General features: G+C 36.9%; 1 protein-coding gene across 2 annotated transcripts in view; it reads left to right on the top strand.

Moving 5' to 3' along the window:
- Window positions 1–626: 626 nt before the first annotated feature.
- The window catches only part of LOC134529399 (survival of motor neuron-related-splicing factor 30), a 58518-nt gene continuing 33690 nt past the window's right edge, over window positions 627–25454 (top strand). The window contains exons 1-3 of one of the 2 annotated variants that reach the window (XM_063363432.1): window positions 627–879; window positions 18636–18759; window positions 18865–18991. In XM_063363432.1, coding sequence (XP_063219502.1) covers window positions 799–879; window positions 18636–18759; window positions 18865–18991 — 332 coding nt within the window. In that variant the 5' untranslated portion in view covers window positions 627–798. Of the gene's footprint in view, window positions 880–924; window positions 1151–18635; window positions 18760–18864; window positions 18992–25454 lie in introns of those variants that run through there. The other variant, XM_063363433.1, reaches the window with a different exon arrangement.

Genomic DNA, 25454 nt, shown 5'->3' with positions numbered 1-25454 from the left:
CGGCCAGGACGGGCAGCACAATGTATAGGGCTGTGCCGGAATAAATTAATCAGAAATCAGCCGGTATTTTCTTGTTCTTTTCAGGCGTCCCGAGTGGCCTAAACAGCTTGGGGGGCCTTACTGTGTCGAACCACTCCCTCTAGCCACAAGGCCGAACCTACCCTGAGATTCCGAACAATACTTCAGTCATTTAAATTCACATAGAGGTAGCGGGGTTCGCGTCAAGATATTTTTTAGGGAAAATAAAATATTTCACTTCGTTTATAGGCTTCAAATTTTCACAATGCGGAACCCAACATCTTCTTCCACATGTTTTCATCTTAATTTTATCCATATCAAAAAGTTTAAAGAATTCAATGTAAACAAACAATTAATTTCAAATTCAAACTATTTAACAATTTTAATTTTTAAACGAACAGTGGCACCAACCGAAAGTCATTAATACTAATCCTACATTCTAAATGTCAAGGAAGTAAGTTATTTAGCATGAATGATTTTAAACAATTAAACTATAGTAGATTTCTTTCGAAAATAAAATCATATTTGTTCATCAAACTCAAATTATTAAACATTAAATTGTTTAATTTAATATAGCTTTCTCACGCTTGCACAAGCCTTCTCCTCAGTCTTCAATAAGGCCAGCGTAGGCCCTATCCAGTGACAACACCGCAAAAAAAAAAAAAAGAAAAAAAAACAATAAGTAGCAGTCTTGCCACTAGACTCTTGTCTCATAATTATTTGAGTTGTAGGTTTCCCACACTTAAAACGAACACGACCGTAAATAATGTTTTACAGTTTATGAATTTAGCGAAGAAATATTTAGGTGATATGGAAGATCCAAGGGAAAATTTGAACAACTATAAATTACAATTACAACAGGTTAGCTTTAATAGAAAATTGTAATTGTTTTGCAGCTATTTTATAATGGGTGAATGTTGTATGTCTACGCACATTAACTACAAGAAGGACTTTGTTGTCGAGCGATGCGTGAAATTGGCGTTATATAGTTATCAGACTATAGAACCGAATTTCCTATACTATCGTAGAACTTGCATCATGTAAGCCCTAATTGTTTATTTTGTACTAATTAAATTAACACCAAGAATGTAACGCTGAAGTAATGTTCTAGGTACTGCACATGTTTTTTGAGGTATATGTTTGCATTATAAATGATTTGCAACTGATAATTAAATATCTAGAGTTTCAGGGGCACTTAAAAAAATGGGTTTGTTACTTTACAAAAAAAAATCAAATGCTGTTCAGTCAAGGAGCATGCTCAAAATTATAATGTTCGCAATTTTATCACACGGAAGCCTCTAAAGTAACATACCCATTTTTTTAATAGTGGCCCTGAAATTCCTCAAGTACTTATTATATCTAAAAAAAAAAAAAAAAAAGTAAAAGGTTTGTATAGTGTATACAATTAAATCCCTTGATCCTAATGGCATGAGCTTGAATACATTGATCCTGTGGTACATGATGCTTGCTGTTTTAATTTAGTACATCAAATGACCCTGAATATAAAAACAAATTGTGATGTAACAATTTATTATAAATCGGAAATCTGAAAATGAATGTTTTTAACTTCCTAACATTGTATGTATTGTAATATTTTTGTTCCGTTTAGGATCTTTCGACTTACTAAATTAAAACAGCAAGCATCATGTACCACAGTATCAATCATACAGGATCATGCCATCAGGATCAAGGGATAAACTTGGGTACGTGATATCGAACAATTACCTTTTTTTTTAAATGTTTTTGTTCAATCCCTTTAAACCATTTTATAATATTTGAAATGTATCTAATGGCATAATTATATAAAGTAAGCACCCTTCTGCAAAATTAAAAATAAAATCAGGTAATTCTGAAGAATAAAAAATATATTATTAAATTTTACTTAAGACAGATAGTATTTTTTCCAATCATTCTCTAAGAATGTTTTGTGGTATGTATAGTAGAACCCTGTTATAATGTTTTTTTGTTTTTCAAGGGAGCACAAGAAAAAAAACAAGCAGGAAAACGTTATAAGGGGTCGTCCATTAATCACGTGATGTTTTTTTAGCAATTTTTTAACCCCCCTCCCCCCTAGTGATTTGTGGTGAGGTTTAACACTATACCCTCCCCCCCCCCAATAAATCACGTGTATTTTTTTTTGTACAAAATATTTTTAAAAATTTCAGAATATTATCATTAAATATAGGTATAATCTAATTTAATTCTGGAAAATTAAGCACAGTGATAAAAATGTCCAGACACACATTAAGGTTGCAGGTTTATTCTCACTGGCATAAAAATAATAAAGGAAAGGCTTATAAGTAGAAATTGCACGAAAAAAAATAATACACGTGATATCGCTCTACACCCCCCCCCCCCCCCCCTTTTTTGTGATATTTCGTGATTTTTCCCGACCCCCTCCCCCCCTTTTCGAGGCTCACGTGATTAATGGACGATCCCTAAGCAGCAAATCTCAATTTAGCACTTAACAATGTTCGAGCTTTGTACCAATGGACTCACAAAGCTATGTAAACAACTTTAATGTTAAAACCAAAGATAGGTAATATACTTTCGGAAACAGGCCAACAATTTTTTAACTTCGTCTTGGTCTTCGTCTTCGTCTTGGTTCGTCCCTGGTTAAATTTTGTTTGTCTTTAAAGATACACTGCCACATTTTTTGCAAAATTGTATAGTTACATTATTACTAATTAAATCATCACATGTAATGTCTGTTCTCAAATCACTAAATATCTGTCAAGTCCACAGTTCACACTCTACGTCGCACCTGTCCACACACACACAGTCTCGCACCACTCGGTGAAGCACCACTCGGTGAAACATGGATGGTCCCGTCACTTGTGTCTGCGCCACTCGCAAAGAGGGGTCTCTCGTCCTCGCTGAACTCTCATTTTGCTCAATTCACCTGTTGGAACTCCTGTGGAGGCCAACGTCACCACATTTATATTTTTGGGCTGTCTTTCTGGAGTTGACTGGAGTAGTTGTGACGTGTCGCATCATGCAGGGCCGGGCCGACCCGATGCTCGAAGCATCCAGAACAGTGGCCTGTTATTAATGCCACGTCCTGTGAAATTCTCAGGCTGCCAAGGGATGAATGACAGCGCTGAGGCAGGAGGGTGCTTAATGGCAGGGGGGGGGGGGTGAGGCCAGGCCGCCATAATCCCCTAAAGTATGCGCATGTGACGTCAGTGGTCGTGCAGGGTGGCCAGGCCACTTAAGTACCTGGCGTGCATTGCAGCCTTGCCTCCTATGTTCGTAACAATATTATATATACAATCCCACCCAGTTAAGTTTTTTTTGCTATTTTTTTTTTCCAAAACTTTAAGTATTCATTTTTAACTATGATTTTAATGTTCCAGGTATCACGAATTATACTACAGCCCTACCTATTCCTGTATAGAACACAATACTAATAATATATATATCCTACAGTATCCTATGGAATTTGATCTATGATATACGCTTAAGAGAAGTATGCACAAATACTGACGACTCTAGAAGATTAAAACACAGCACTGTCGCAGCATATTCAGTTATCTTCTAAGAAGTGACTGCAAATGTTTAGTGTAGTTGACGTACATTTTGAGCACTTTCTGACAGCATGGTTGTGTCAATTCTGACCCATAGCTAGCTTAATGTGGTCTGACTGTTACATATATGGAACACTTGAAAACATTTTTCTGGGTTCCGAAAATACTGCAAGTTCCATAAAATATTACTTTAAAAGTTAAGACTGTACATACTCTAAAAATTCTTTGGCATAAATAAAAGAAATTTCATATAAAGTTTTTAGATTTATCTTCCTTTTCATGTAACACTGAACATGGCTACCATTTTCTGATGAAGATACAATTACATTAAAAAAAAGAAATTCGCTTCACAAACAATTTTGCTGGCTCATATGAAGTAGTTCATCGCTTGGAAAAATAAACGATAGTGTCGTCGTAACATTGCAGAATTCCTGCCCTCTAGTATTTTTCACGTTTAAATAAGACTATTTTAGGTTTAATGTTTTTGTGAATATTTTTATAATTATTTTTTACTTTCAATATTTTGTTGGTGATTATTATTAATTTAAGTTATGTTTTGTAATGTTTTATTATTTTTTACTTCATAATTTAAAGTTAACATGTGTATTATTTACATTTTTTATATCTTTTAAAGCATAGCATGGATAGTTGGCTGGTAGTTTTTGAGAACAGTCTAGAAAGATTAAAGAGAGGGGTAGGCACGGGTGCGACACTGTCGCCAGCAGGTCAGTTATTCACGCCTCAAGTTAGTGTGTCGTTGGAAAATCCCAGCGCGTGAACGCACAACTGTGTACCAAGAAACTGAAACTTTCATTGGGCGCAGTCTCGCCAGCCAATCAGGGCGAACTTTGAGGTGGCGTGATGTGTCTCCCCATGCCAGTATTTTTCAGGAAATATTGTTGGCCCGTGGGGTTGTCTCCCTTTGTGTTGCTCAGAAAAGGAAGGTAACTGCGTGTGGCGAGGTTGTTGTCGGTCGATGGTGGCGGAGTGTGGCATTGTCGTCAGCAGCTCGACAAAAATTATGAAGTGAATTGCCGAATCGACCTTTTTACGCGTGTTAGTCGGGGCCTAGCTGAAGACTAATTTTTTTTTTGTTTGTTTTGGACATTTTGATTTGAAATTAGACTGCAGGTGTCGGCATTGACTCCAGGGTGACCATCACCCCCCCGGGAATGTTTTTCCTCGGGATAATGCGTAGGCCTACTGGGTAAAATGTAATTTTAACACCAGAACTTATAAATTTTATTTTTTTTTTTTAATAATATGGAGCGCCAGAAAGCCTTACCGACCAACTGGAACTATTGGTATGTATTGCAATTTTTTTTTTATCTGAATTATTCGAACCAGTTTAAAAAAACTTTTTCTGTTTACAAACTTTGGCCCAAGAACTGAACTTTGTGATATAGTGTGCTAGTCAACGTTTTTTTTTTTTTAGTAATAAACAAAGGAAATCTGACGAAGCTTTTTTTTTAATAAAAACTCCACCAAGTTACAAAAAATGACCTGCATGTCTATAGCCATGTTGAATTTTATTTGTTATTATTCCGGGATTGCCTTGCCAGGCCAACTTGGAATGTAACAACGTTTGATGTTAATTTATTAAGATGCTATTTACAGCAGTGGTTGATTCTAACTCACTGTACAATTGGTAGAGAAACAATTTTTCTTTCAACAGAGCCACCAGTTATTACAAAAAGGGCTATTTAGGCCTATGCTGCTGCCTGTGGTCAAGTCTTCTAATTAAAAGCTAAGTTGAATTTTCAATAGCACATCCCAGACTATGGGCGTGAACTTTTCCACACTCACATTAAAATTTTAGTTTGTGAGCCACCTCCCAAAATGCAACTGCCCCTTTTGAATACCAGGCAATGACTAAACAATGGCGACCTATGATCTTGTTTCTTTTTTTTTCTTTTCTAGGGGGAAGTAAAGTCATGGGCCATTCACAGAGCATTTTAAAATACTAGCCAATAACAAGACACTTTACCCTGGTGAAAACGGTCAATGATCCTTTGTCACTTCTATCGAACCAAACCTTTTACCTGAGACTCATCACAAGTCCTCGTACCTTTGCTTTTGCTATTATTGTTATGCTGATGTTATTTACAGACACCTTGCATCAGCCTACTTACAGACAAAAACAATGGCAAATTATATGAAAACAATTATGTGAATTCGTATTAAAACTTAACAAGCAAAAAAATATTTTTTTTTAAATTATTTTTAGTAGCTTCATCAAATTAAATCAAGTAGGCCTAAACTATCAAAAAAAACATATAAACATGAACTAATGTAAAATATGAGCATAAAAACCTGTTGCTGACATACAGATACCTCGTAAAAAGGATAAACAGCTGTCTGTTATTTCCATGATGCCTAGAAACTTAAGTACTGAATCAGATCACAAAACATAATAATTCTTTAATATTACTGTTGTATAAGTCTGAGGGCTAAGGGCCTGCATCGCTTCAGTATCCCTCCCCCCTCCTAATTTTTTGAATGAATTTACAATGTACATTCATTAGAGAAATTTTAACAAACCAAATGAACCTTATAAACTTAGAACTGTAATTTAAAAAAAATAAACAAAGGCATAACACAGAACTGCATTTCACACATAATTATTCCAAAATGTTTGGGGTAGTGCCTACAAAAATCTTTTAACTGCTAAATTCACTTTTCTTGCCACAATAGGAAAACAAAATAAACCATTGTTTCACAAAACCATATTTTAACTTGTCATTGGCTTCATAAAATATCCTTAAAGAATATAATACTTAAAATTTTCAACACAAAGAAATAACCTCATCAACTCTCCTAAAGTAACTGTACCTCATGCCCAGTGGTGCTAACCTTATCTTATTCCTGAAAAATTCGATTCATGTCAACATGGTCTCCCTAAATGCTTCAAACTGGACTTCCCTGGTCTACAAAGAAACAACAATAATAACTCTTTGACAACTTCACAAATTTTGTACACTTAAACATCAAGAAATTCTATTACTTTTCAAAAATGGATGGTACTGGCTAAGGAGAAGGGACTTCCAATGCCCTGACAAAGAAAAAGACATTGGCCTCACTGCCGGAAAAACCATGTTATGTTAACCTCCTTGCTTCCCAGCTGCCTCAAACCAATGACGAAACCTCTGCTCTCAGCAGGATACATACTTTTAATTTGGCCAACCTTGCCAACCTTTATTATTCAATTAAAAAAACTTGTGACAACACATTTTCCTTCATGTTTTAACCAGTATTGGTTAGAGACTCTTCAAACTTTTACTGTAAATTAAAAAAAAAACTAAACAATTCAACTTAACTTGTTTACTTTTGTGACATAGAAACTTTTACACTCTTTAAACATCTTGACAAAACCAAAATACTGTAACTGACTCACATCAATAAAAAATTAAATTACAGTGAAAAATATTAGTGACCCATGACACATAACTACTTAGGCGTATACCATCCTAATCTTGTTTTCAAATCTGGTGCATTGACTTCTTTCAATTAAAATAACCTTTGACGATTTAATCTTTAACTGAGAAAATTATTCATCTTATCATCTATTGCATAATTCTATTCTTAAATTTTGGACATCTCATGTATATTTCTTAACATTGAATTTACTTATAATATTGCTCCCACACCCCATTGACTACCAGTATATTCATTCAAGTCTACTTCCTTATATAAAAAATATGAAAATCAGTTTCTTTCACTTTACTACTTAATCAGCATTGTATTTTATTACGATACATCAATTAAAATAACAAGCTCGCTGAAAGTAGGGTCACTCGTTTATGGTCCCTTTATTATATGCTTCACTAACTACTTAAATCATACTAAAACAAATCATACATATTCATTTCAGTAGGTTCACCGAAACAATTATTTTCCATTAAGTATAAATAATTCCTTTGTTTACAGCAAAAAAAAAATGTGTTTACTTCAATTGCAGTTCACTAGTTTGTTCTAAAAAGTTACCACTTCTTATTTTTGTGTATTTGACGTAGACCAGGGTTATGCCCTCCCTTAAGCCAGATGTGCCTCGCTCCGCTCACCTCCTCCCCTCCCCCCTTTCTCCTTTCCCTCTTCCCTTTCTCCTTTCCCTCTTCCCTTTCTCCTTTCCCTCTTCCCTTTCTCCTTTCCCTCTTCCCTTTCTCCTTTCCCTCTTCCCCTTCTCCCTTCCCCATCTCCCTTTACCCTTCCCCCTACCCCATTCCCCTTCCCCCTACCCTTCCTCCTCCTTTCCCCTTTCCCCTTACCACTACCCCCTTCCCCTTACCACTACCCCCCTTCCCCTTACACCTACCCCTTCACCCTTCCCCTACCCCTTCACCCTTCCCCTACCACTTCACCCTTCCCCTACCACTTCACCCTTCCCCTACCACTTCACCCTTCCCCTACCCCTTCCCCTTCTCCCTTTCCCCCTTTCCCCTTTCCCCTTTCCCCTTTCCCCTTTCCCCTTTCCCCTTTCCCCTTTCCCCTTCCCCCTTTCCCCTTCACCAGTCCCCTTTCTAGCTCTGCCCATTACGTCTATTATGTGTTTTGAACCTCCCACTGAAGCTCTGTATGTTTTATGTGCATTTGTTGTTCCAAAGTGGCTCAGTTAAAATCAGTACCATGCACACCTTAGTTATTATTTTTAAATAAGTAAATTAAATAGTGTGATGTACATTATTTTTTTGCCCCAGGATATTTGTTTTCTTTCAGGCATGTAGTAATAATAATAATGACAGGCAGCACTAAGCACTCTCATTTATAAATTCACTCTGCCCGAGCGGTTTAAATTTAAAGATCTTTTAGTCCTAGTAAATTTAATAGTTATAATGGATGTAGTACCAATGTTTTTAAGTTTACAGTGTTTTGAAGCGTTAATTCTGTCTCACCAATGTTAGGATTTTAAATATGACTTAACAATCAACAGGGTGAGAACTCTCTTTCTTGTGATGCCATGACACCTTGACCCTTGGTTAGTCAGTCATCATTGCCACTCAGAGTAGGAAGCAGCCTCCGCACCTCGTCGACTTCAACGTTTTGGCATATTTATTTATTTATTTGTTTAACATTTAAGTACTACATGCCTACCTACAGCTTAAGGTCTTGGATGGTAGGCATGATACAACTAACACAAATACTTAAGTAAAAAAAGTAACAAACAGAAACAGAATGATACTAAAAAAAAAACAATTGATAAGACCACATAATAAAATAAAAAATATACACATACAATAATAATTACAGCATACAGATAACAGAAGATTTAGTCCAGTCAATGAAAAGTTGTAGAGGGAAATGGAAGGAACACAATTTTTGACTTTGGGACTTTGTTTGGACTAGTAAGGAGGTAAACATACTAAAAGTTCCCACTTCTAGATGGTGAGCGGGAGGGTGGGGGGCATGTAGAAGGTTCCTTTTTTCGGTTTTTCTCTTATATCTCGGAAACTATATGCTCTAGTTATAAGACCAATCTATACTAAAATAAAGCTGACAAAATTTTCTACAAAATTTATTCGTTCCAATTTTTCTCTATCTCGCATAGGTTATGAGATATTTGCGTTCAATTTTTAGGGGGTAAATGTTTTTTCTTACATTTTTTGCCCTATTTGACTATATAACTTTTAATCCGTTCGTCGTACGTAAAGGTCATGCAGAGAGAAAGTTGTAGAAAATTAAATTTTCTTTAAGAAAAACTAAACAATTTTATTTTATCTTCAACTATTGTAAAGTTAGAGCAATTTTACCTTTTTGTGTAAATTGCACGATTTTTCAACATAGTTTAAATTCCGTCTTTTTTGTTATTCCACTGATCTAACTCTAAATGCAAGCCAATACATACGTATTAATATGTAGAAACAGTATCAAGTATCAACTACATATAGGCTAAGTGGTATATAAAGAAATAATATTAACATATTATAAATTTGCCTTAACTTATGTTCTTTAACAGCATAATTAATTTGGTGTCGTATAAAACTATTTTCGGCACCCTGAATGTTGCAATGGATATTATGTCGCTGGTAACCGGAAAGGGAAAATATTTCCCAAACCACTGAATTAGTTTGGTAACATCAGCTGCATCCTAAATTTGGTGGGCTTGTCCAAAATCTTTGTGCTGCTCACTTGACGTGAATAGAACCCCACCAAATTCTTCTATGGAGGTGCAAATATCATGGGTCGCACTCATTCCAACTACCCATTTGCTGAGTGTACTATTTGTCACACCTCTACCACGAGTCATGCCACCTTGGCTAGAAAATGCTCACAGGAGGGTGGTCTCAATGGTCATATCGGACCACACCACTGACCAAAAGCGATCAGATTGGCGCATTGTGAAGTAACTGCTATTTACAAATTTGTTGTATTGTTCGGCTGTCAGTTTTGAAGACAGAGTTTCTATATCTGGTATGTATATATGGCACGACTTGGCATAGGGAAAGTGCCCTGAAGCATGAAAGTATGGGATCATTCGCTTTACACAATCAAGGCATCCTTTCCAATCCCCAGACCTCTCAGCATGATTGTACTCTTTCATCAGGCATACCATTTTGAAGTACTGCACCCAAAGTTTTGCTGTTGGTCCCTTATCACTGAGTTGATCCACTGCAACTGTGATTTTCATGGACACTTCTTTAAGGTGAGAGTTTTTATTTATTGAAAGCACAGAGGGAGGCTCGTTAAGAAAATTTGATGTTCTTCTTCAATACATGTCTGCTCTTCTTCTGTCAACTGGATGTTTTCTAATATTATGGTTGACAAAGCTGTGGTTGCGAGCAAATGTCCTCTCACTGCCCTGGCAAAAGCACGGCCTTGCAGCATTTTGTCTACTGACAGAGGAGGATAGACAACACTCAGAAGTTCCCTCAGACCACTTCCAGACATCAAATAGCCAATGGCTCCCAAAAAGGACATCAGGATGTGGAATCCCCCAAGACGCACCACACATGTTGAAAGTTTTGAGTCAGGTGGAGCAGCTGCCACAATCTCTCTGGCCTTCCAATAAAGAGGCTGGTCAAACGTGACAATTAAGCACTGTTGCTTAATAAGTTTTCCACATAAATTAGCTGCATATTGTAATGCTGTATAGATGGTATCGTTGCTGGAGGGAGGAGAATTACGAAGGGAAGAGTAACAACTCTTGTCTTCTCACTGAAGTGTCCTGTTGTAATGTACTGCATGTATGTATCCTTTCCACTCTGGTATTGAAATACCTTGATGTTTAGCAACAAACCACAAGGTTTCATGAGGATAAGGATGTTCTGGTTCATCTGGGATCACCAATTCTTGCACCATGATTGTTCACAACCCCACTTCCTTGCCGTGGAATGTTTTGAGTGGAATAATCCCGAGTTTTCCTGTCTCCCGCGATGTTGGCATGTTGATCAGTCTAGGTATGTCGGATCCTTTCTCCACAGAACTGGACGGTGTAATACATCTGATACCACCCAAAGCATGAAAATAATTGAGCCCGTCGATGGTGGACACATTGAAGTCAGCATTGTCAAACATGAATTGGCTGAATGAGTCTGACTTAAAAGTTGGTTGAGCATTAATGAAAGCCTACAATTCCAATGTTTGGGCTTCATAATACGATGAACAAAAACCCAAATTCGCTAGAACATCAATTAGTCTTTTAGAGGCATATTTCCTGTGGAGAAAGAGGGAAAGACTGCTCATTACTGAAGATGTGAATGTGCGTGGTCTTACTACAAGAATACTTCAACATAATGCAAGAAGTTCATACCCTTTTGCCTTGTGTGAATGAAAATTGTCTTGTTGACTGTATCGAAGTGCTAGTTGTGGCATGTATACGTGAGAATGTTGGATGTCACTCGTATATCACTCTGCCATCATGATCTTCCAAATAATCACCAAAGACAGGCTTAGGCCAGTATTAAAAGACACAAAAATAAGGTTTTAGGTGTTGGATATACTAGTTACACCTGTACCCTAACTATATTCCTTGTGCACGATAGGACATGGCCAGCCCTTTATTTTTAAGCAATGGATTTTGGTGTCCTATTCATTGCCGTTATGTTGCCCAAATTCCGCGCATGTGCTGAGTTCACTTTTTCATTGATTTTTTCCAGATGGCTGAACTTCATCTGGCACCATTAACTTGCATATAGTCATTATGTGATAGTCAGGGGATCTACCAAACGTTTTGGTGTGCCAAATGAAACTTTATGATAGTGAAACTATCCTGGATTACATTTGTACACTTGAATGTTTATAAAAACATATTATTGAAACTTTAAAATTATTTGAAAATTAAAATTACACTATTTAAGTCGAATGATAGTGCTCCTATCTGTGGGATATTTGGCGTAGCAAATGTATCAACGGTTGCCAAATGTCTGCTAGAATGCATTGAAGTCTGTTTCTAGCCGTGTGCAGTACACAGTTTATTAAAAAAATTGCTTTTTCATTACTTAACAGAGATTGGATTTGGACACATTCTGTAATACATTCTCCGAGTTAGGTGTATCCCAACAAGGTAGTGCTTATTCACTTATTTACCTGAATGTTCTGGATTACCACCCTTGGAGGAAGCATCTTGTTTATATTTTAATCTCATTCTTTCTATTACTCTCTTATGTTCAGACAGTCTCTTTTTTATCCTTTTCTATGCTTTGGAGTGGTTATGCATTGGAAACTGAAATTTTTATGTGAATTGTACTAAATGTACTATTTGTACTAAATTGTACTAAAAGCATGATCAATAATTAAACTTTTTAAATATAAATCCCTTATGAGGATATGTCACTGTGTGATTTAAAATATTCTGAATAAATTATCATTTTCTCAAACCCTGTTTAACTTCTGTCTGGAAAATAACACTTTTCGAGGAGAGAGCTAGTTATATTGTGTTACACACTCTTCCCTGGTGTAATGTAAATGTCCCTTTAAAATAAAACTTTGGGAGCCTGGTGGATCTTTTAGTTTCAGATACAAAAAACAATAAATGTGATTCTGTCTATATATCTGTGCCTGTATATTTATTTTGCTTTTAATTAAGTGAACATAAACCAACAAAATATGATCTCAGTAAACAGGTTAAAAAAGTAACTTAAATAAAATACATGTTTTGCCAAATATATTAAAATTATAACATTTGCTATATGGGTTGGCAAATATATTAAACTATAACATTTTAAGTATGGGACGGCCCTAATTAAAATATCATTATTAGGTTTCCTTTGGCATAGTTAAACAGAATAAGAAACAATAAAAGTTCAAAATAAACAATCCCAGAATTTTAATTCTTAGTACTTAGAGTTATTAAAGTCCCGTATCTAATAGTTCCCTATGTTCCAGTCTCTTCAAAGTAGTAATCTAATTGTCATGGTGTAGATATCACTGAGAATTTGGAGGTATGGAGATTTGAAACTAGCTGGCTAAGGATAATGTGTTTCGGGCTATCAGGACGCCTTAACCGTCCTGGGTCCCCGAGGAAGGGAACGAGGATGCGGTCATCATACCTGCTTCAGGCTCTTGAACCCTGTCTGTGAACAAGCCCAAACCCAAAATGGTCAGAACTGGTTCACAGACAGTCAGTAAATGGGCAAAGATGCCCACCGAAAACAGTGATGGTTGGGGAATTAAAATGTTGGCAAAAACTCACCAAACAGAGAGTAGCTTGAACCGCTCAGAAAGGTAGCCCGCCAGGATGCGAGTTGAAGACAAGCGCCGAAGACGCGCGATTGCCGCGTCTGGCGGGAGCTACTCATCATTAAAAAGGCGCTTTCTTTCGGAAGAAAGGGGGGGGGGGGGGACTTGGGCTTCCGGATTGAAAGGTTCCGAAGATTAATGCCGATCGCAGCGCAACCTGCTGAGGAGTGGCTGAACCAAGAAAGATTAACTAGTGCATCTCTCGCATGAGGCAACTTGGAAAGCATGGGGCTTATGGAAGAGACTAGTGGAGCACTCTGGTGGCTTGGAAAAGAATTACAGGACACTGCTTGTGGTTTGAGTCACCAGGGGGCAGGCGTTTAGCAGGCGTTCAAACACCTAGGTGAAATAACTTACAAATCCGCCGCTAGAGGGCAGAGGCGGTACTTTCGAAAATAATTTGGCAGATTTAATGAGTTAGGCTTTCATTAAAATTATTCCTTTTGGCACCGCCCTTGAAAATTCTTTCTGGCAATCTGGGTTATTGATATCATGTTTACTTTCTGTTTCAAATTAGGCTAGTTTGCATTTACATGAGAAGTGGTAAGCTTTGATAGCGCTTGTAGTTAGCCAGGTGTCGAACCTCAGTTCGGTGAAGTTTTGTGCCTTCAGGTGGAATAAGACACTTTTCGTTAACCTTAATTTGGTAATGCATCGGGATGCACGACATTGTACATAACAGTACTTTGCACGCTGTGGCTTTTAGGTGGTTGTAATTTTCATAATTTTACTTTGAGAATTGGGCTCACTGGAATAATGGAGTCCATGTCACATGAGGTGGGTGCATGCCACTAATGGGATTCACTGGTAATTGTAGAGAAGACTTATTTTTTCCTGCTATGTACTTTATTGTAAGAAATCTGTTAACTTTTGTCATAACAAAGTGGTTTACATGTGGATTATGAGCATGAGTGGGTATTCCTATTGATAGTACGAAAAACCTTCATTTTGTTAATGCTGCAGGGGTTTGGTATAGCATATAAGGATGTTACTTCTGGCTGTGAGTGACAGAGTCTGGTTTTTATTAATTCTTCTGGTCTTGATGAAATGTTTTATGCATAGAAGATGGCTCATAGATAGGGTTAATTGCCCCGGGCTGCTAGCTGTCTCATGTTTTGCATTATCATACTGGGATAGTTGGGTATGACAATCTTGCATGCAGCTTGTTTTCTAAAGTTCGCCCAATTTTGTCTTTGCATGTGCTTGTAATTAAAATGGTTGTCTGTATTCTATTCTTTACATTGATTAAAGGCATAATTGTATCATAAGGCCGTAATGTTTCATGTGATGCGACTTACTTAAATTTTTGTAATCAGGAATTTTTTTATGTAGACTGCCTGCCGGCCTCAAGTCATGATGATGTACGTAGTAGGTGTCTTAGTGTAATTTTAGTCAAGCTTGTAGCCAAGGGTGAGCATTATTTGTGTTTGTCAAAACATAACAGTCAATTTTTGTACGAAGTATTGATGGTTTAATCATATGTTGAAACGTAGGAAATTAAATGATAGCCTCGAATGTATGGTTTTACTAAGCAATCCTTAAGAGTTGCTAGGTACCTATTCTAGGAGCCTACAGTTTTGTTTGATATGCAGAGCATGGACAGGACACATGATTTGAGCCTAGGCCTACTTGTGATATGTAGGGACACCTGTATTTCGCGAATACATTTCGTGTCAAGGTATTTCACAAAATATTGTAGCTTTTCTCCTGTGGTTATTGGCTGAGGTCGGTGAGAAGTGTCGTCCCGCTCTTGACGGGGCCAATGAGAATGTGGTCACCGTACTGCTGCACCCTCACAATTTGCCATGACTCTTAAAAAATGCTAAAGTGTTTTGTGAAATACCTTGACATGAAATTAAATCGTGAAATACAGGTGTCCCTAGTGATATGTCATGAATTTCGCAGGGAGCAGGGGCTTTCTAATGTGGAAACTGCCTGTTGGGTGTGAGGGCATTGAAGGCACACCTCCCCCCTCCCCCCCACTCTTGCAGCTTCATTGCTTTCTACTCTCACCTCTGAGACACATGTGCATGATGTTCATTTAAAGAAATACAGCACAAAGATTTATCACATTAACATGATGTGTTGTCCAATAATTAATTGTTCTTGACTGCCTCGTGGTTATAGCTTCACTTAAAATGTAAACATTTGTGATTAGTACTCTAGTGCTTATGGGAGCCTAAGCAAGGGATAGTAAACTCATAGTCTGACAGATGCTCGCCCTCGAGACATGGTGTGTGTGACTGAGAGTGTTAGAGATTCCAGTAACTCTGTTCGGATGGCAGACGTCGATTTTGTGGGGTTGCAGGATGTGTAATGAAAAGTGTGGCATTTTTTTTAGTGTGGTGTATCTTGTTTGATTTGAACCTTCTCAGTGTGTGGGTGAACTCATGTACCCATTTCAACATTGGGCCAACATGACATCTGAATGCTCTATATGTTGACCATTTGCACGATATAGCCTCCTGGCATCATGCAAACCCACTGTGGCCACTATTAAATCACACAAGCACTGTAAATGTTGTATAAGGCCTCTACGGGGCATACTCTTTTCCAAGACGTTCACTTGCTGTTTAGACTGATGCCCTGTGCATGCCTAATAAAATTATTGATATCATCATTGTGATGCTACTTACGCACTTTGGTGGCTGTTCTTGACATTGATGACCGTTGTCACTGATTATATTACATTCATTAATGGTTTGGCATGTGTACCAAATTCAGTCTACCTTGAACTATTATTTTAGATGCTTATCTATTTGTTTGTCAGTCACTGCATGTAAATTTTCTGTGGTGGTTTTTTTAATCTCTTAAGTGTTATTTTATATGTAATCATCTATTTAATAAGTGTATCACATTTGTGAACTGTGTTTGAAAATTGAAGTCCTTGGCTCCCACAGATTAATCTGGAACAAACGCAAACGTTATGTTTTCAAAAAACTGATGTAATTTTTGAAACACATGTTGCTTTGCTATCCAAGAATAGATTTCTTAAGAAGACATTGAAAATTATATTAAGCTATAAGTGAAGTTTGCTGAGTGTTTGTCAATCTGGTTTTGGCATACAATAAAATCTTTAATGAAAATAACCTTATAAGCTATGCAGTGGTATATGCAGGGTGGGGTGGCGAAGATAACTCCCTCCCTACACAAAAAAAATCACTACCACAAAAAAAATAAAAAATAAAGTAATTTGAAAGCAAACAGAACAAAGTGGTTCTAACCCCTCCTCTCCCCCCCCCCCCCCCCCCCCCCGAAGTTATATTCTGCATATGCTCCTGAAGCTATGTTTTATATTGATATCACATGCATCCTCAACACCTGAACTTTGAGAATAAGTGACAAAATTTTCTGGTCAGTCTCTCTGCTATGTATTAATTATTTGCTACCGGCTGATTTTGGCTTTTTTCTATGTGTTTGTGTATTCATCTTTCGTGTTAATACTTGCTGTTTCTCTATAACATGCAGTTAAATCCAGCAATAGGCATATGTCCATGGAAATCTTTTAAATAATGATTCCCCATAGCAAGAATCATTGAAAGAACAAACCATATATTAAGAGTTCCAAGTCCACTTCAGTAAAACAGTTCCCAAAGTCCACTTGCACTGCACTGTTCCTTGGTAGACTTAGCTGGTACAACTGCACACGTCCATTGCTCTTTACCTCTTCGACACCAGTGTACTTGTTCTCGGTTCTGCGCTTGTCCTTGTGGAAGATCGGCTAAATTGTTTTTGGCAAAATAACATATGGTTTCTTACCACTCATGGCTGGCTAAGTCCAGCTGAAGTTTCACTGCTCCTCAGTGGCGCCAATTAGGGCGATGGTCGGTGCAATGTGAAGCCTGCTATTGTGTGCTGCTTGGTCGCTTCCCTTCTCATCTCTCTCTGCTGCTGACGTGATAGGTTCCCCTATTTATATCCGTAAGTCTGGTAACGAACATTTCTTTCCAAAATGCTCTATACAGTAGTCGCCACTTGGTCATGTGGCGATTACATCATGGCTGGTGCAGGCAGCCAACTTCTGAAAGTGGCGATGAGCCAGCGCAGCGATCGTTGAAGTAGACGGGTGGCCCGCCACCGGGAGCAGTGGCAGGCGGATTGCGTGCCATCAGGCGGCAGTACACCTAAGTCGCTTATAAAAAACTTTGTCAAACGTTTCACACGTAATAAAACAGTAAAGAGAAAAGACATGTCAAAATAAATAATGATTTTGGTTTTAAAAAGTTGGAAAAAGGCAATAAAAAGAAGAAAAATATCAAGATTAACACAAAGTAAATCATTTTAGTAAAATTACAACGGTAAAAATACAATACACACACATGCACACGCATGCACACATGCACGAACACAAAAAGAAACCAACCTGCCCCTCGAAGTAATGCTGTTTGATTCGCGCAGTTTTGAAGTAATGATGCCAATAGTTTACGGCATGATTTGAAGTAGCACAGCCATAATTCAAAGTTGCGCTTTTTTCTTTTACGTGAATTTTTATTTCCATTTGTAGCATTAAATAAAATGCACAGATTAATAATGTGACAAATCAACAAACAATATTTTCCTCTTTCCTTTATAGCTATTTGCTTTCTTCATTGCTTATTTATCTCCAATGATGGCCCGAGTGTTCAGCCAACATTTACCTTACGCCATCCCGTATGTCAGCAGCAGCTCTGGAGAGAGAAAAGCCAGACGCTTTCAGGACTAGTTTACTCCGGGCCTACTAGGATACGCTAGTGGTAAATCATGGCAGACACACATTTAATAAACACCAGAGTCAGGAATTATGTAAACAGGTTAAATAATCTTTCTAACCAATAGAAAACATTTAGTTTATGATTTTTCGAATCATATTAGAATTGAAAATTATCTGCTATATTAATAACATTATTATTTTGTAACTTTGATGTGTTGTTAGAGCCTCTTAGGAATTTTATGCCCAAGCCCTATTATGTAAAAAATGTGGTCTTAGAGTTTTTGAATTAAATTTTAGGTTTTTTTATGTCAAAATGTTACTCAGCATCTATTTAAATGTACTTCAAATGTATGTAGACGTATATTAGTACTGTAAATTGATTTTAATGGGAGTAGTGTCTTGATTAAAATGTTTGTCAGTAAGTAAGCACACTTACATGATTGGAAAATGATTATTTTGATTAACATACACTCTTATTGGAAAAAAAATGCATTGATTAGCACTGTTTTTATTAGCAATCTGTTTTCTTGGAACTACTGTGGCGATACTTCGAAGGGTAGGTGTATATAATTCCATGTGACTTGTACAATGTCTTTTTACAACTATTCAAAAAATATCCAGGCATACTATATGCATTTATAAACTTAACAGATATTACAGATAAAACAGATTTGTTTTCATTGACTGATCTTTCATAATTTTGTAAAACAATTTCATGTATTTTTTAGGTGGAAGCAGCTCTTACAACAGATCCGACCAATGATGAACTGCTGAAGCTTAAATCAGATCTTGAAGAAGTGATATTATTAACTATTGACTTGTTAAAAGCACAGCTTTTGGAACAGAAACCAGGTGCATATTTTAACTGTTATAGATATTAAAATTTTGCTTTGGTTAATGATAGTATCTATTGCAATGCATTGTTTGAAATTTTTTTTTGCGACATTTGTGTTTTAGATGCTGATGTTGAAGGTGAAGAAGAAATTAATGAGACAGCATTAGAAGAGTTAACGAAACAGGTTTATATAAAGAAAGATTGGAAAGTAGGTGATAAATGTCTGGCGCAATGGAGTGAAGATGGCCAGTAAGTTTAGTTTATTTTTTTTAGTATATATGGAATAAGGATATTTCTTGACCTTTTGACTTTTATCTACTTAGAAAGTACAAATACAAATGAGGATTAGGGTTTGATATTTTCATTAACATGTTGCTAGAATAGTGTGTCAAAAGAAAGAGTATGAAAAACGCAAACTTCTATGTTATTGTGTCCATGGTGTCATCAAACTTGTTGTTGCTGCTTTACATGTAAGTCTAACTGGAGTAGTTTGTTTTTGCTACTTTGCAAGATGACACAATTTTTAAACACTGAACTTATATTTGGAAGGCCCAGGTTTCAAATCCTTGTCCATTCATCCTGGTATTGGTTTTCCATGCTTTCCCGAAATCATTTCAGGCAAATGCTATGATGGTCCATGACAATAGGCCAACCTGAATCCTTCTTTGATTTCCCTGACTTACAGAATATGTATTCATCTCTAATGAGCTTGTTGGAAATTAGATGTACAAAAAATATTGTTTGCTTTGTTTACTTCCATTTTGTGTTATAATTTTGGTGTTTAAGTGGCTAAGGCACAGTAAATGTACAAATTGTTTTGTGTACTATTGAGCAAAATTAATACAAATGCTTAGTTAAGTATAGAAGAATATTATTAATTGTTACGAAATTCGAAACAACTTAAACAATATTCTTTAACAGCAGTGGACTTTTTCCAATATGGGGTGGTGTCTAGTAACTAAGAAAAGAAAGATAAGTATACAGGAATTTTACTTTCGGTTAAGTACAAAAATAATAAATTATTTTACTTGAAGTCCAAGCAATATTGATTAGATAAATTAACTGTGCCATTTTTCTACCACCAAAATTTGCTACTGTTTCCATTTTATTTTTCCTTCTCATACAAAGGAAAAGAGTGAGAAGGAGCAAATACCTTTCATACTTGGCATGACTGTTTTGTGTTCATGCTAAACAAACTGGAGTGGAGAAAATTAATGGACTGCCATCTGGACTTAAGACAAAGAATGCTTTGTGAGGAGATGCGACACCTCCTGTTGGCTTTGTACATCATTGCGTCACTGGATTTTTAGGGAGGGAAAACGGAAATTAGATGTTTAAATACCAATCCAGCCTTTGAATGGGAAACCATTAAGGCAGGAATTCCCCAAGGTAGTAGATTAACACCACTACTGTTTATAATATATGTTAATGAGTTATCAAGCCGAATAAAAAATAATAAAATAGTTATATTATTTGCAGATGATACTAGTACTATTAATTCAGGTATAGACTACCAAGCACTAAAACAGAATAGTGTTTGTGGAGTATTGGTTTTGGTTAAATAAATTCTCAACAGATACCATTGATTTAGTCTTAAATAAACAGAGGCTTTAATTATTAGGATATAAACAGTTAGGTGTCCACTGAAATGTCTAAACGTAGAAATTAGGAATGTCAAAACATTGAAATTTCATTGATTCTGATGCTCAAGTCGATTCTCACCTTGATTCCCTGGTCGATTCTGATTCTGGGTAGTTGGTTTGAAAAATGAGTGAGTTTAAGAGAAGTTATCCAGTATTTCATGTGTATTTACTACATAATATAAGTTTGGTAAATGTGTCTATATATTTCAGCACTATGGCAGTGTCAAATTTTTATGTTTTCCCAATGTAACTTTAAACAGAATATAAAAATAACTGATACACATATTCACAAGTTTTGTTCCAGAAGACTACCATTTTGACACAATCAAGGTCCAAACGATTTCGTTTTATCATCTCCAATGAGTTCTTTTGTACTGCTCAGTAAACACAGTAGCCAATTTCTGCAACCTTGGAATCTCTTCTTTTCCCTTCCAATACTGCAGCGCGTTTGATGCCCATGACAACAGAGGGTCTGAAGGTAGGCTCTCATTTTGTCAGCTGCTGACATCATTTAAGAGGCCACTCCAGTGTTTCAGGGGCACTACGCAACCCGCGTTAACATCATAAGATTCAATGCTATTTTCATTTTGCTTATAAATTATTAACTAATATAGATTTCGAAATGATGCTTGCTATATATGTGAGAGAACGATGCTCTTATCAAAGCCCCTTTCTTCAAAAACGTGCATAAATTATGGTTCAAACCTAGACAATACACTTATGCATATTAGTAAATATTATTATAAAACTATAATTTATGCACGTTTTTGAAGAAAGGGGCTTTGATAAGAGCATCGTTGTCTAACATATCAAGCAAGCATCATTTCGAGATCTATATTAGTTAATAAGTTATAAGCAAAATGAAAATAGCATTGAATCTTATGAGGTTAACACGGGTTGCGTAGTGCCCCTGAAACACTGGAGTGGCCTCTTAATTGTGCTCACCAACACTGGGCAGTATCTCAGAATAAAACTGCAAAATAGAATTGAATTGAACTAGTTCTTCTTTACATGCCTGAAATAATAAAAATAATAAAATTTACAAATCGTAGATTGATACAATTTAAATAAAATATAAACAGTGAAATTAATCAGAAGGCTATCTTTCGTGCTGGGAAGTTGCATGTGAATGCACTTCATGTGCATTCATTTCATCAATCAAAACATTCTTTACCTTTTGAAAGTTCTCTCTTTTGGTAAACACATTCCCCTTCTATCTCACATGCAGCGAAGTTGCTGAAGCTTACTCTGTTTCTTCCTTGATATCAGAATAGCACAGTTTCAGTGAAGCTAGCAGTTTATTCAAAGTAATTTGCAGACCAGAACCCTCAGGTGCAGGTACTTGAAGTTTTTATAAGGTACTACAGTAAACTCCCGGTATATCGCGCCCCGATTGATCGCGGAATCGGGTATATCGCGGGTCAAACCATGTCCCCCAGTCAGAAATGAATAATAATAATGGAATAAATGGTTGACAGCCGATTAGGATAATTTTGCGTTGTAACTAACAAACTAAGCATCGGGCAGAAAAAAGCCTAGGCGTAGAAAATGTCCGCAGTAAAATTCTAAACAAGATATCTCCGTACATTATTCCCCTATCTTGTAGGGTTTTCAAATTATGGTCCAATCCAGCCCAGTGATATTTTCTGAAACACTAGTTCTTAACGTCGCTTTATCTCACAAATGAAGCATCGGACAGGGGACCTGATAAAGCCCACCGTCCAGCGACATTATCCAGCGTGACTCGGCTGGGGATTGATGTTGGATAGGCTTGGTTGTCGGCAAGCGCTGGGTAGGGAGAGGCTAGCCGAGAACATGGAGAGAGGTAGAGATTAGAGCGGGCAGAAACTAGAAGAGGGGGAGTGGGGGAGGGAATGTGTTCACGCAGCACACAGGCAGAGCATGAGTCACTTGACTGAGCAGCGTCGCTGCGTACAAGGCAAAATCAGGTAGTCCGGTGTTTAAAATTCCACTCCAGAATCTTAATTGGTACTTTACTGGACATCTGTATATAAATGTATTGTTACAACTTAAACCTACAGACGTAATATTATTGGGTAATTCATTGTATTATACAAGTTCATCTTTTTACTTTGGTATAATGTTTTAACATTAAATAGTAAAGTAAATCGGCTAGCGTATTTTTAATCTTTGCCCAGGAATTCCCAGTGGTCCAATATTTACGTGAACCATACTGTACCACTTTTGCCGTGAGGTAGTAAACAAGTCCCGGAAATGTTTATGTGTAGCGGTCTCCCGACCTTTAAACAGAGGCTGGGGAATATAACACTTGCCGATCCGAGCCACACACACTCAGCAACTCGACACAGCGTTTGGTGAAATAAGTTAAGACAAAGTTTAACACTGTTTTTAATACGGCGTCACTGATTGCGCTAAAATTAAATTGGCACAATTTTTGTTTCCCACATGTGACCATTTATAATTTACTGTAAGCATGGATAATAAAGTTTAACCACTTGACACGATAGACGATTCTTTATTTTTTATTGTACGAATGCTAGAATCGTTTTTTTCCTGTATCTGCGGCCTGCTTCTACAAAAGACAAGCTATCTGTAAGTAAATCTAGAATTTTTATTTTGTCAATCAAACTCGGTACTTTGCGATTCATATTCGGTTTGAAGTATCACTACGGCCTTTCTTTTTAGAAGACTTTGACCACAACGGACACTGACGAAGCAGATACTGTGGCTAACACCACGAGACTGGCAGCAGCAGCTTGTGTGCCGCACGTGTGTATGGCGGCGTGTGGCGCGCTCGTAGGCCGTGCAACAAACTGTGCGCGGCATGCGGAAAAATAAAAACAATTCAACATTTAATATTTATCTTTAAAATTTATTATTTTTATTTTTTCACCCGTGTTTAGTGGAAACTGCGGATGCAAAGTCCGCACAAAGGCGGGCCGTCTATACTGTGCGTGCTTTCTGATCTATTAGAACACAGGCGGTGTTTTATGCCTTTTGACCTTGGTCACATCGAAACATCGCGGTTATGCAACAACGCGGGTAAAAGTTATGTCCCCCGACAACCGCGTTAAATAGGGAGTGTACTGTATTTAAAATTGGTATGACTTCCGACACATACATCCAATGAGCTCACGGTAAATGTGGCATGGTCAAATATTTTTAAAACATCTACATTCTTCATGAGCTCCCAATTAGAAGAGGTGAACTTTGCAGGCATTGTTATTCTTAAAACTGAAGACACGAGTGCTAGAGATTGCCTCTTGTTGAAGCAGGTGCTCCATCATGTGCAGACTAGAGTTCCACCGAGTAACTTCATCTTGGTTGAGGCTGTGGTTTGGTTCTTGTAGAGTTTCCTCAGAATTTTGTATGATTGAGAGGAATTTTTCAAGTGCTTTACTGTCCATCTTTACACAGCCAACATGTTTGAAACATGTTTTTAAAGACAGAATTCCATCGTTCACAACAAGCTAGTGTGTGCCAGGCATTGGATGTGTGTCTTTCCAAGCTTTTGTAACCCATAAGATATGTTTCTGGAATTATCCCTAACTATGACCACTACTTTGTTGTCAATATTCCATTTGCTTAGCAAAGAACATTTGAAGCTGGCAACTCTGCATAACTAACTTCTGATAATGGAATAGCTTTGAGACATGCATGATGTTTACAAAAGTCATCATCTATGTAGTTTGCTGTAATACCAGAATAGTCATCATTGGCAGATTATGTCCACTTATCAATAGTTAAGCTGATGTAATCAGAGGACAGGAGGCCCTCTCAACATTGTGACAAACTTCTTTGTACAGATCTAGAAGCACCTTATTGGTAAAAAAAGTTCAGAGATGGAGTAACATATCTGGGTTCCAACAAATTAACAAGGTCATTAAACCCTTTATCATCTACAATAGAAAAGGACTGCAAGTCCCAGGATGTCATTTTGACTATCTGGATGGATGCATGACTATCATTGGTATTAAACTTACATTTTTTATGAGTGTAAATCAGGTGTCTTTACCCTTTCTTCTTTATCACAGTCTTTGGAAGTATTTGGTTAATTTGCAGAAACTTCTAGATTTTTATGCACTTTCAAGTGTTTCCTCATGTTACTGGTGGTAGAGCTGTTGCCACCACGTGAGATGTTCGTAGAACAAATATTACATACAGCGTAGTTCACATCCAACTGATCTAGATGAAAATACTTTTCACACTTGACTCGCCACAGAACCAATTGTTATCAGATTTTAAAAAAGTTCCAATTACCAGTACATAAAATATTTAAAAAATAATTTCAGCCACATCTAACTTGATAACTGAAAATCATAACACCAACTGGAAATAAAAAAATGTTCCAAAGAAACCTACCATATTTATGGGACATGCAACTTTCGAAATAGTAATTACACTAAAATACTGATTTTAAATGCATGAAACAAACAAAAATTACACTGAATGACACTGTTGATGGCAAAAGCAAACCATCACTCTTGTTTTATGTTGGATGTGTATTGTTACCTATGACACCATTTATTTGCAAGCAGTTTGTAAAAAAACTTAGCATGTTATTACAGAATATCATGATGATTAAAGTTAATGTTATCAGCAAATTATTTAAATATATGAAAAAAATAAGTTGGGAATAAAAAGGCAACAAATTCTATATGTATTATAGTGTGGAGAATTGAAAACATTTTGTACCTAGCATGGCGGTAGGCAAAAAACTGATAGAGAAGTAAAACAATTTATTTGATAGCAAACAAGTTAAAAAATTTATACAAAGTTTAGTACTCACTAGTGGTAGTGATGTAGACTGGTGAAAGTAATAAGACTAACAAAGTTACTATGACTACTGAAAAGAGCATCCTTGTGCTAAGAAGACATTAAAGTTAGGAGTAGAATCTCGGCATCGGAAATGATGTTCTTAAAACATCAAGTAGCTGTGATGATGCATTGACCAGAAGTAGGCTCGGAGTAACTTGGTGAGGCGAGTTTGCCTCCTTTTGTGTGAGTGATATCAGGCATGGCAGGACATTGGCTATGTCATACAGTGCAGCTATGCGGCAGAGTGATGGAAGTCACACAGTTGAGCG

Source organism: Bacillus rossius, chromosome 2 (genome assembly GCF_032445375.1).
Source record: "Bacillus rossius redtenbacheri isolate Brsri chromosome 2, Brsri_v3, whole genome shotgun sequence".
Lineage (NCBI taxonomy): Eukaryota > Metazoa > Arthropoda > Insecta > Phasmatodea > Bacillidae > Bacillus > Bacillus rossius.
Note: the sequence above shows the minus strand (reverse complement) of the source record. Positions and strands in the feature narration are given on the sequence as shown.